General features: G+C 39.8%; 1 protein-coding gene across 3 annotated transcripts in view; it reads left to right on the forward strand.

The window, feature by feature from the left end:
* TBC1D4 (TBC1 domain family member 4) overlaps window positions 1-13145 on the forward strand; it is a 110201-nt gene that overhangs the window by 38330 nt on the left and 58726 nt on the right. The window contains exons 1-2 of one of the 3 annotated variants that reach the window (XM_083819916.1): window positions 3136-3257; window positions 4006-4148. The exons of the other annotated variants lie outside the window; for them this stretch is intronic. Coding sequence (XP_083676042.1) covers window positions 4083-4148 — 66 coding nt within the window. The 5' untranslated portion in view covers window positions 3136-3257; window positions 4006-4082. Of the gene's footprint in view, window positions 1-3135; window positions 3258-4005; window positions 4149-13145 lie in introns of those variants that run through there. 3 annotated transcript variants of the gene reach the window in all.

Consider the following 13145-nt stretch of genomic DNA (forward strand, 5'->3'; position numbering starts at 1 on the left):
TGGAAAGCCTTCAGACCAGCCCTGAGACAGGCACAGGTCAGAGCACAAGACACATTCCAGCTCTTGTTCAAACCTGTCTGCTTTGCAGGAAAGATACAGGGAGAAGTGTTCAAGTGCTGGCAGCTATACAGTAACTTTGCAATATCTGTTCTTAACTCAAAGTAGTAATATAGCAGCCATTCAGCATTTCCCTCCCACCCTCAGCTAGAATTAAAGCATGTCGGCATAACCAGCCATGGGATGTGTTGTGCAGAAACAGCATGTGTAAGAACATTGTGGGGCTTTACTTTGGTAGGCTAACCTGGCTGGTCATCAGCTGCAAAGATGTCAGTTGCTTGATAACTGCACTGAAGATGTATGCTCTGATTTCTCTTTGATCATTGAGGCACTCAAAAAAATGTAAGCCTTCCTTCCATTAAGATTATGAGCCTCTTTGGTAATATATTTTGATTCAGAGGCAGGGTTAGAGAGGGAGTTCTTTGTTAGGAATTTATATACAACAAAACTTCTCATCCAGTATACTTTCTAATAAAACTTTTTAATGGGGTCTCTTGAGAGGCTCAAACATTTCCTTCATCACTTATTCCATAAACTACTTACCTTTAAATGGTTGCATGCTTCGTTTCAGGTACTTAGGTGCATCTGTGGTTCATACCAATGGATTTTGAAAGGATCCACTGAATGGTGACATATTGCTCTGACTTTATTGTTCCAAATGCTAAGATTTAGGTAAAGTGTTAGCCTGAGTCCTGTCAATGAGAACAGATGGTACACCTGCAAGAATAAACTTGTCTTGTCTCTGAAAACCCCTTTTCATTTGGGGTGCATTCAGCTAGTTTGTATTTTTGTAATTGAAGACACTGTTAAATACCTTTATCATCATGTCTACCTGGTGCACAAGACCTCTTCTTTTTATGCTGATGGTTTTGGAGAGACAGCCAGACCAAATCACTGATGTAGCAATAATAATTTATAGTGCTGCAAGATAGTTTTTCCTTTACTCGTTATCATGTTCAAGAACAAAGTCCAGGTAGGTGGTTATGTGCTGCCAGGTAGTGTCATAGCTGCTGCTGTATCAGTAGCAGCAATGCTGTTGTAGCAGAGCTGTTGGTTGGGAACAAGTCATGACATCTTTTGAAATAGTTAATGGTATAATAGTTGGCTTTTGAGACTACAGTAAAGGAATTTTCTGTTGTAGGAGGTATGGTTGATTGGGTGTATTCTTAACCTGTTTTACTGGTCATTTTAAATAGGAGTTGTAAAAAACAACTTCGGCCTGCTGAGCAGCAGAGTGGGCTCTTGTCAGAGAACAGCTCTTACTGCTGCTTGTACAATTTTCCCCAAAGAACTAGAAAAATGCTAGCTACTATTCTTACTTCTGTCACTGAGAACAAAATCTCTTATTAATTTTTGCAGAACTTCCTAAAAGTGTCTTTTGACTAATGCCATAATATTTACAGAAATCCTGACATGTGAAATGTCTAAATCTTATAGAGTTTTAACTCCAAAATAATTTTCCATATTTAAAACTAAGGTTTTTCATTGCTATACACGTATATCTCCTTTTCAATTGAGCTGTCTTCATAGCTGTAGTAATTGAATTGACAATATCTTTCAGTTATATAGGTGTGGGACAAGAAAAAAAGGGGGCAAAAATCTGTTGAAGTTAGTACAGGTGATGTTACATTTAATGAAATACTTCAGCAATGGCATTTGGGGGCAAAGAATCAACAGATATATTGTAGCTGAGTTTCATGGGACTTGAAGCAATACCTTGTTTGCCAGGTGATGGCACTGGAAGATGTTCAGGTGTTGTTTTCACAACGCCATGCAATTTCCACCAAACGGGTTCTCTTCTACAGGTTACTTCATTGTTATCACTTGCAGATGACCCTCTCTGACTTCGTATGGATCACCTTCATAAATTTTTCTGCTGTCAGAAGTCAAGTTTCCAAAGATGATCTTTCCAACAAGTGAACATAAACTAAGTCTCACGTACAATTTTAACCTAATATTTTTTTTTACTGCCCCAAGTCTGTTTAGGTAAAAGCAAAACCAAGAGAAAAAAAAAAAGGCTGACAGAATCAGTTGGAGGAGACCTACGTGTATTTGACAAGGGTTTGTCTTTTGCCAAACTCTTGAGTATTTGATGGTATTATCACTTTTCAGGTCTTGCCTCTGCCTTTCCCCCAGCTTGCAAGCTGATTACTTGTGTAGAAACCTATAGTATTTTCTGAAAGTTTATATGCTTTCTAGACCACTGTCAGTGCACGGCACGGTTTTGGTGAAGCTGGTCATTCGTTAGAAGGAACCTTTAGCAGACTCCTTAAATGTCTTTTTTTTTTTTTTTTCTTCCCCCCCCTCATAATCAGTGCTATTGCCCAAAGTTAACCACTTGGAGCTAGCAGAACCACCATTTGCACAAGAGGGAGTATATATCTCAGATTGAGATTTTGAAATACGTTTAGTTGCTTTCTGTAAGCAAGGGTCATCAAGCATGCATTGATTAATGTCTAAAACTTGTGCAAGGATTTCTTGGAAGCTGTAAACTCCCAGATATAAGGGAGGGTCTGGAAGAGTTTTTTCCCAGACCTGTCCAAGTGTGGTAAGTTGTTCTCTAAATGTGCGTGAGGTGATCCTGTAGCAACATGGTAGAGCTTTGCAGTGGGATTCCCTGAAGTTCCCAGGCTTGCTAGATGCAACTTAGCTCAAGCCTCCCTAGGGTTTATCTTGCTAAACATAAACTCTGATTGAAAGGGAACCAGAGGTGGTAACAGGGAGACTGATCCCTCTCATATTGCTTCCTTTTTCTCAGGTCTACTCATTAAGAAGGAAACTCTCTCTTAATGAGTAGTACATCAGGGGGTGGTGGAGGCAGTAGGGCAGAAGGTTGTTGTACCTGCTATAGTATAGATATGTGGCCTTCTTCCTAATAGAGTGTGCTTACTACCAGGGATTGAAGTTGGAAACCTTTGAAATGCCGCCGTCAGGTGTGCAGCATGCAGTAGGAAAAGCCCTGCCTTCTCTGATGTTTATCATTTGGCTGATAACAAATAGTACCATTGGTTCGTTAGCAGCTCAAATGGCAGTTGATCATTTAGCCACACTACAGGGTTAAGAACCTTCTGGATAATAGTGTAGTGTAAGGGGAAGATGTGAAAGCTTTTTAACATATATATATATATGTTAAATATATATGCAAACTATCATCTGTCCTGAAGAAGAAGGCTAAATTCTGGCTACAAACCAAAATTGAAGTACATAAATTCTCATAATTAAATAGGTGGATATTAGGAAATACCTCTGTTGCCTTAACCCACTTTTTTAGTTGCGTAACTTTGCGCAGGGGGAAGGGTGTTGGTGGGGTATGAAGAATTTGCTTTAAAAGGAATGAGGTTTTTACAAATAAGAATTAATTCCTAACTTATATGAAGCAGAGATGCAATGGTAATAGGAAATAACTGGGAAAAGAATTGTAAGTAAATAACCAGGATGAAGAAGAAAAAAAAAAAAAAGCTTTCACCTGTTCAGTATTACTCAAGATAACAGATTAGATTCAGTAACTTTGGTTCTGGTGTGGTGCTCATTTGAAAACGAGTCTTCCCAATGACTTCAGTGGAAACCAGATTGGGATTTTATTTATTTATTTAATTAATAAACTGAAAAATGCCAGACAACAGAAGAAGATAAACTGAGTGTCTTTATCTTCAAAGGGACTCTTGCCTGGTTTAGGGCTCTAACTTAGGGTTGGTTTATGCAGAGGTGATAAAAAATTGAGCTCAGTGTTAGTGGATTATTGCTGTTTCACAGTCCTGAATTTATTCACCCAAAGGCACGCAAACCTATGCTTAACTGAGATGTTCAAGTTACCATTATATTTCAGTGGCAGCCTAGTAAATCAAGTCTATGGAATCTGGGGTGCTCGTGCCTGACAAAATGTTGGCATCTACCTCAAGGCTTGGTGAAAGGTGTTTTGTTATCTAACTCTCTTTCATCTGCCTGTAGTGTGAATTCAGATTCTTCAGTCAGAAAGACTTATTTTGGGAGAAAAATGGGAAGATACTAGGGGGCAAGAGGACAGCATGGCAGGGTGGGATTCAGCTAAAGACTCAAGTTCCACCTTCATCAGATTACTACACATGAATAAGGTATGGTAATAATATTCCTCACCATCTTTTATTTACTTTCCACTAAATTATTAATCCAGTCTCATATATAACTTAATATAACTCATAATAAATAGTCTTGTCTAAAGCATGATAAGTTGTGTTTTGATCAACAGTCTCAGAACTACTTCATGAGTTCTTTAGCTTACTTTAATAAAAATATGAGTCCCAGACAGTTTTAAAGTATTATATGACTATCTTGCATTTGAAGACCTCTGATTAGCCAAACATGGTACTACATCAGTGTCTTATGTGCTATTTGGAGTCCATCTTTTTATTGAATATGATAGAAAATCAGTGTTGTTTTTTTTTTTTTGTAATGAACTTCGCTATAACTTAAGTAGTTTTTGCTTTGTCTTACAAAATAACAAAATACTAGCTGCCTATACTCAGAATTAAGAATGGTTTGAGTGCATAAGGGTTGAGTAACACTGAAAGGACATGAGGTTTAGTTCTTGTGTATCTGTAAAACGTGAAGTCTTCACTTGTAGAAGCCATGGACAATCACTGTGAGACAAGCTAACAGGGTTGTGTTGGACTCACCACTGTCCTGCTGAGGATGTGGCTTTATCTTGTTGCTCTTCAGTGTAAGCCTTTAGTGGAGGGGAAGCTCCAGATGTTAAATCTCTAATTTGCCTTCAGAGGCAGCATTGAAGGCAGGAAAATGCAGTCAAATTCTTAAGCAGCAGATGGTGTTGAATGACATATTGCTGAGTGTAAGTGTGGACAGGTCAATATTGAATGCAGCAAATTGGTGTGGCATTGGTGATGGTCAATAGTGTAGTGTCTGTGATTTATCAGCATTTTGAGTCACTTGGGTTAATAGTGTAGAGAACTACGAATGTAACCAATGAAATACTGCAATGTGTGTGGGACTAAGAAGGAGTAGGAAAGGAGGTCTTGCACTTGTGAAGCAAAGGGATCTTCACCATGCCTGAAATGACTAACACTGTGTTAGTGTTGGTGTGAAATTGTAAAACATTGGGTAGTAAGAAAAGTCTAGATCGCTGCAAAACAAATACTCAGGCCATTTTGTGAGTTAGGGACTACGTCGTTTTGATCCACTTCCTTCTGCTTTTAAGAGATAAGAAAGTTGTATTGTAATCTGCTGGATACCTCAGAAGATTCTGTTAGGCCTCCAGTATTTCCTAGAAAACAAATGTGAAATCATCTGGTGAGATGAAACAGAAATAAGAGTGAAAGAAAAACATGCAAATAAAATCCACAATAAGAATTTATTTCATGTAAAGTGATTCAGTAATTTTTTTTTCTTTGGTATCTTTAGTCTTGTAGTTTTCCATATTATCCTATGTCCTCAGCTACTTGCTGGACAAGAAACGATGTGTTATGCCAGCTGCAGCTGATGTTTGATTAGAGCACACTTCTATGTGCACTGGCCAGCTGAGCAGAGCAGATGCCTTCAGTACATGCTTGACAGTTCTCTGTGTGGGTGTCTCTGCCTTACCCGGCCACTCTCTCACTTTCTCTTCTTCCCCTCTCTCCCTCCCCCTCAAAAAACCAAGCAAACAAAAAACCTGAAAAGCCCCACCTCATGGCAAACATACGGTCGACCTTAAGGCAGTGAGAAGTCAAATTTAGCGGGAGACTTGGGCTCTGGATGCTTATTAGGACGGAGAAGGCGAGATGGAACTGATGATGTAATTTCATTTAAAAACAAAACAATGAAACAAAGAAACATAAATTAGATTGCACTCTTCATGCTACTTATTTGCTATGCCATATGAATCGACTTTACTAGGGAATGGAATATCTGGAATATCACTTTCTGAAGTAAGAAGAAACAGAACTTGATGCCTAAAAATAAACTTGAATATGAATTGTGTGTGACTTGGAGCTTTTAAAATTGGAGCTTTTATATCACTTTTACACAATTCTTACCAAATCCTTGAAAGTGATTTGCCGTTGCTTTGAAGTGTTTCCAGGCAGAATTCAGTGCAAAGCACTTAGCTTTCCTCTTAGTTCTCCATGTTCATGTAGAAGTTGCATGGTTGTAATATTTTCAGTTGCTTGGTACATAAAGACTCAATCCTGTATTTCAAGGAGAGAAAAAAAAAAAAAGTTTGATGGAGGCCTTTCCATATTGCTGAAATCTGTGGGGTGCATCTTCTAAACCATATCCAACTCCTTGAATGCATAGGAAAATGGTGTCAGTATGAGTGACTTCAGAGAGACTAGGAAAGATACAAAGTGGATGCTGTTGGCCCACCTTGTTTGAACTATTGTAGGCTGTCTTGAATTTGGCTGCTTCAGGAAATGTCAGCAAGCAGTTAAGTATACTAATGATGGGTGAAATAGAGGGGGAAAGCTTTATCTTCTGTCTTCTCCTCTTGGGAAAGATGGACTTTGCTCTTTGGTTCAAGTTCTGGGAGCAAAGAGGAGGAACAAAGGAGGAAAAATATTAGACTTAATTTGTTCTTTATAGTCTGGAAGAAATGGTAAAGGCTTGGGCTTTATTTAAAGGGGAAAAAAAGTCAGATGAAAGTAGAGAAGCTTTTAAACTTAAAAGTATAAAAAACTTCAAATCAGTTGCACTCCATTTTTATGTAACATTATAGCAAACAAGTTTCTTTGCTCCTCCCCTCCACTGCTAGCAAGTAAAATGAAGAGCATTTCCTCTCTAGCTTCCTAGTCAAACAGGTAGGACTGAAGCACACATAAACCCCTCATTCTTCTAAAGAACAAACAAGCTCCTTCAGCTGTCAGGGATTAGGTGAGAAAAGGTGACTTACTTAGAAACAACAAAAAAAAAACACACCCAAAATGTTTTGACATTATGGTTAGGCTGCTCCTGGTTAAGAACAACAACGAAAAGATAAAGAAAATGTTTCAACAGAAGTTATAATAATTCTTATGTAAGAAAAATATTTTCTTTCTTTTTCTATTGCATAGGCTTTGTGATTATATAATAGAGATCTTACAACATACATCAGACCTGATGAACCTATGCAGGCATTTAAAACTCTGATCCCGCAGTTGAATTTTAGAGGAAGACCCCCTTTTCTTTCAGACACCTGCTTATTAGAAATGCTTCTAGGAAGCAGTCTATCAGTACTCTTCTGGACATGGAAGGAGACACCTTAGAGCCTGCATCTTTACAATAATGCAGAAACACTGGTGGGACAGGTGAGACAGTAATTACTGCTAGAAAGAGCAGAGGTTTCCACTTTTCAACTCCTTGAATGCCTCAGAAAAGTGAGTTCTTTTTCCTCCAAGCAGATAGACTAGCAAGCTCAGTATTCTAACCGTAACCTTTTAGTGGTGAACTTGTTTGGCAGGTCTGCCAAAGAAATGAACTTGCACATAACAAATGCTGTACTAAACAAGTTCACTTTCTGCCATTCGTAATATAATGAGGACCGCTTTCTCAGTTTTGCTTTTAAAACTAAAAGCACTTGCAGAGGGTCCTCAGTGAGCCCTCAGAACAGAGCAGAACAACAGGAACAAGGCCGGGCATTGTAGTCTCTCGGCCACACTTCTGTTCCCTTGCCAAGTGCTCTGAAGCCCACTGTGCGTGCCGCGAGGTTGATTTACTGCACCTTTGCGTGCAGCGGGTGTCTCTTGCTCCCTTCCTTGCTGACCTCATATTAAAATCAAGTCCTGCTGTCCAGTTCCTGGCTGTCTCTCAGCTGAATGTGTCTATTGATGTAAAACCACAAAGACTAGGGTGCAAAAGTCTCCTGTAAGAATAAAGCACTGGTGTGCTCCCTGAGCACAGCTCTAGGATTAAGTTGCAGGTGTAGAGACAGCATTTGGTGGTTGCCACAAGATAATTTTCTGCTTAAAGTTTGAAGTGTCCCCCACTGGTGATACGCCTGTCAGCTGGTCACTAGCAGCAAAGGCACACAGTAGGACCTGCAGTGTCTGCTCAGTTCAGAGATTGTTACTGTGTTGGTCATCCATGCTGTGCTGTATAACAGTGTGATTAAATCCAGGTGTAAAAGTAGGCTGTGTTTGAAGAAAAAATAAGAATATTTAGCAGTATATTGATAGTAATGAAATGGTAAGTGTCTGTGGTGGGTTAACCTTGCCCAGCGCAGCAGCTGGGCACCCACTCACCTACCCCGCAACTGGAAATGGGGAGCAAATAGGATGGAAAAATGCATAGGTTGAGCTAAAGACAGGGAGATCACTTACCAGTTACCATCACAGGCAAAACAGACTTGGAGAAAATTCATTTTTTTTGTCCAATTGAAATCGATTTGGATGTTGAGAAACAGAAAAAAAGAACTAAAACACCTCCCCCCTCCCTGACCTCACTTCTTCATTCCTGGCCTTCCCCTCCGCTCCCAGTGGTGCAAGGGGATGGGGAATGGGGGTTGTGGTTGGCAGTCCATAACGGCTCCTCTCTGCCACTCCTTCCCCCTCGTGTTTTGCCCCTGCACCACTGTGGGGCCTGTCCATGGCTGCAGCCCTTCGGGACAGGCTGGGAGCCCTTGAGCTCCTGTCAGGGGAGCCTGCCTCGCCATGCTCTCCCTCTCCACAGTCCGAAGGGGAGTCTCCACTCCAGCACCTGGAGCACCTCATCCCCTCCTTTTTCTCTCACCTGGGTGTTCACAGGGCTGCTTCTTGCCCCTTTTTTCCTCACTCATGTCTTGTCCAGTGTTTTTTGCCCTTTCTCACATAGGCTGTGTCCTCCACGGGGCAGCCCTGGCCTCTCCTCACAGAGGAGCCCTGCAACCACCTTGCCATGGACGCTCCATCCAACATCCAGTTTTTAATTAGCTGAGAGGGGCGTGTAGGCTCCTAAATTGCAGTGTGGCTTTTTGGAAAGGGAAGAACAACAAAAAGTGTCTACTTGGAAAGGTAAACTTGAGCTCTTTTTTATTTTTTAGACTTCTCCCTTTTCCCTGTATGCAGAATGAAGGATTTCTTTCAGTCCTGCCTACTAACTTTGCAGATCCTCTTATATGGCTCTGATTGCTGCTGGCACTGGGTTGCAGTGGTGGAAAGTGGGAAAGTAGAGAAAAATTCTCTCTTCAGGGGAAAACACGAAGGCTTTGCATTCAGACTGCAATTTTTATTCAGGAAAGGGGAAATACAAACTTCAGCCAAGCATTGGATCCATCATTTCTTTTAGGGCTGTCCCTGTTATCATCGCATTTGTTTTGTCCTCCCATGTCATCTTGACTATCCTCCCTTGGCTATCAGAGTAAATACAGTATTTAAACACAACACATAATTTGATTAGCTTTGTATGAATACACTATACAAGCAGCATCCATCTAAAAGCATTTAGCCCCTCAGTGATTGCTCTTCTCAGATCTGTGGGCATGCAGAGGCTTTGTTAAGTGGCTGATTAAATCCAGGCTGAGGACATAAACCTGAAATCTGCTGTTTCTGTGCTACCTGTGGTGCCTGTAATGCGCTTCAGTAAATGTGTTCAAGGCTTGGTGGAAGTGTAAGGTTAACTCAGTGCGGGGTGTTTTATCACAAAAGAACTGTGTGTTTTACTAGATAACGTAGGGTGGTGTTCAGATAAGCAGTCAAATAATATAAATACAGCTTTGTTCTTAAAGTGATGAAGGGACATCTTGTATTAGAGCAGCTCCCTCCCCTATTCAGTCTAGTAGACACTAGATAGTTTAAATTACCTATGGACTTTATAGCTCTGAAACTCCATTTTTGCCAGTTGTTGAACAGTAGCTGCTGGGTAGAGTTTCACAGCCCATGTTTTTTCATCTGTGATCAGAGAAATCCTGCTCACGAAACCTGTGAAGGGGCTGGGTAGAGTTGGGTTGGCAAACCTTTGATTTTTTGTAAATGACCAAGTGGAATTATTTTCGTACATAATATGGGCGTGAGCATCTAAGTAAACCCTGTAAAAAACACAGTAATGTCTGCAGTCTAATTTGTATGCAACTATAATGACGAACATTTTTGGCGTGATATCTTGAGAAATTACTGGGGGAGCTCTTCAGTATCTCAGCTTCCAGGTAGATCTCCTCCTTGTTGGCCGCACGTTTAGGACCAACAGCAGAGGCAGGTTCCCACCTGGCAGGGGTTTCATCTGTCCTCTTGTCACTACCCATGTCATTCTTTCTGTCAATTGGAGGCTTTCTGATTGTGCTGCCTGGAATCACGGTGTAAGACACACACACATTTTTTGTCCACTGAGGTTTTGATAGATGCCTGGAAGTTCCAAGGGTGACAGCAAGGGGCTGTATGTGTGTGCGTGCGCGCTTTCAGCAGCTGGTGTTCCTGGCTCTTTCATCTCTTCCCCAACGCTAATTTCAAGCTTTGAAATAGAAGGTCTTGCTCTGAAGGCAAAACTCCGCTTGTTTTGAGAGGGCCAGTACTTTGTCAGTAATTACGTGTTTCTACTGCTTATGCCAATACTACTGAGCTGTTAGCTGCATGAATCATGATTTCAGCTTCCAGTTGGGCTCCTTTGAGAACTGCAGAATCCAAAGTGATGTATTCTTGTACATTTTAACATAACAAGTGATTTGTAAAAGTTTAACTACCATTTACTTTGTTTATGAGCATATCAGGTCTTGGGATTTGACAGCTCCTATAGGTGCAGGTCCTTTTTATTCCCCCTGGAAAGCATGGTAAATCAAAACCATGAAAAAACAAATCTCAAGGAATATAATTAAAAAGCAGTAGGTGATTACTTCCTCCATTAGGTATTTTCCTCTCTTGTCCACAGCTTTCTTTTCCCATATAAAGAATCTTCTACGTTCTGAAGCTTGCGCACAGAGAAAATAAGGCTGTAAAGAAAACAAACGAAAAATATTTTTTAAATCCTTGTGTAGACATAAGTATTCTCCCAAATATCCGTATGGCTTTTTGCTTGCTGGATTAAACAGTAGAATATTTCATAAAATGGGTAAAATTATACAAATATCTTTTTCTTAGAGTGACAACTCCTTTACTGTAAATTTCCTGATTATGAAAGAAGATGTAATTTAAAGGCTGGGGGGAATCCTAATTTCTGTGTGGCAAGTGTGCATCCCTTAGGTTTTATCAAGGTGAGGCTATTAGTGAAGCTTGTGTCTCATAAGCAATTTTTAACTGCTTGGGAATCCACAGCAGACAATTGGTGTAGCTATATGTTTACAACACAGGACTCTTGGGGAAAAAAACTTTCCTGCAAGATGACCCTTTGTTTCTAGTAAAATACTTGTTACAGTCAACATTTATTAGAGCTGCATCACCTCACTTTGATCATCATTTCCTACCTATATTGATTAGGTACAAGAAAACAAACAAACGAAATGCTGGTGCTGCCTATCGTTCTTTACCAGTATCTGACTCTTCCAGTAATCAGATATTTGCCATTGGAAATAAGCCTTGTGTCTCTTACATCCTGTATTGCACCTTCATGCCACTTAAAAACACTCAGTATTACACCAGGATATTATTACATGACATATGTCTGTTATTACCTAATGTGTCTCTTTGAAGTTCTGCCTTAAAATTAGCCTCCTACTTACCTATTTATCCACTTAAACCAGCAACTGATTTCTAGAACTGAAAAGCACTCAGCCTTGATGCTTTTGAGAATTTTTTACTTGAAAGACTATCATTCTTTGGTCTGCAGTTATACCTAAAAACTTCAGACCTGTCAATCCAGCAACTTTTAACAGACTTTGTTCTGCATTCCTGTAATTAGCTGAATTGGTAGGTAACGCTTTTTTGTAAGCTCTTACTTCAGTATATCCTTAACATGGACTAACTTCTAATGGGTGCTCGAAGTACCTTCCTCTTGTCATCGTAGTACAAAAAAAAAAGGCACAAGTTTTAAATCTGCTATGTGGTAGTATTTTTTACCATATATATGAAAATGCTACCGAGCCTCCCAATTTGCTTGCAGCAATGCTGTGTTCTTCTGGAACCCCTATCCACTATAGTCAGCCTCAGTGCAGGCATCATCTAAACAAATTAGCCTAACAGTACGAAGCAGCTACCAGGGGAAAGTGATATTTTCTCAAATATTACATGCTGGTGAGTGATTTTGAATAGCTGTTTATATGCAATGCATCTTTGAAGCAGTCACGTAGGCCAAACAGGGACTGTGATAAGCATAAGACTCTTGGAGTAAAATAGGTCCTCTTATATGTATTCACTGCTTGGGGAAAGAAAGCATGTTTAAGATTGTAGATTAAACAAAGAAAAATGAACTCTCTGCTCTGCACAGCATGAAATACAGGTTATCTGTCTAAGGTAGTAGGGGTATAGAAGCTCCTTTTACATCACCTCATAGACTCTTCACAAGGGCTGCAGTAGTTTTAGGGCGATATAAAGTTGAGCATCCGAGTCTGAGCTAGTCATTCCCAGTGTTGCCACGAAGGGAAATAGGCTATAAAAAAAATCTCTTTACAAGGAATTAGGTTGAGCTGTCTATGTAGAGAAGCTTCAGCTTGGCAGGTTGCAACTCTGCAGAAGGCTGCTCTCACATACCACTTTGAAATGACTTACATACCAAGTACTGGATTTGGAAGCAAATAACCGTTCTTATGTTTTTCTGTTGTTTTTACTTATTTTTTTTTTCATTACATTAATATACACCATAAACCTTTTATAGTGGACTCCTCATGTAGAGGAAAATAAAATCCTGCTTGGGTCAGCTTGATTTCTGTTCATCTGAAGATACAAAGATGTTAGTATATTCAGCTTTAGTTACCTCTGTTTATATAACATATGCAAATTCCTATGAACTAAGCTCCATCTTGGTCTGTGAATTTAATTGAGCTTCTGAAACAAATTCTACTTTTTTTTTCATATTTTTGCTGGCTGACTGTCCATGTGCATTTCTGAACTTTTTTCATTCTAATAAAACCCTCTTGATAAGCTGTGAATCTGTTACTCCTGCTTCACTGTAAAACTCTTTTGAAGTTACCTAGTTTATGCAAGATGTTAATTTTTCTGAGAGCAAAACCACAGAAATATGTCAACTTGTATACTAGTCTAACTTCGGCTCCCTGAGAATTCACAAACAGTACAGCACCTGTGACT

Source organism: Anser anser (assembly GCF_964211835.1).
Source record: "Anser anser genome assembly, chromosome: 1".
NCBI lineage: Eukaryota > Metazoa > Chordata > Aves > Anseriformes > Anatidae > Anser > Anser anser.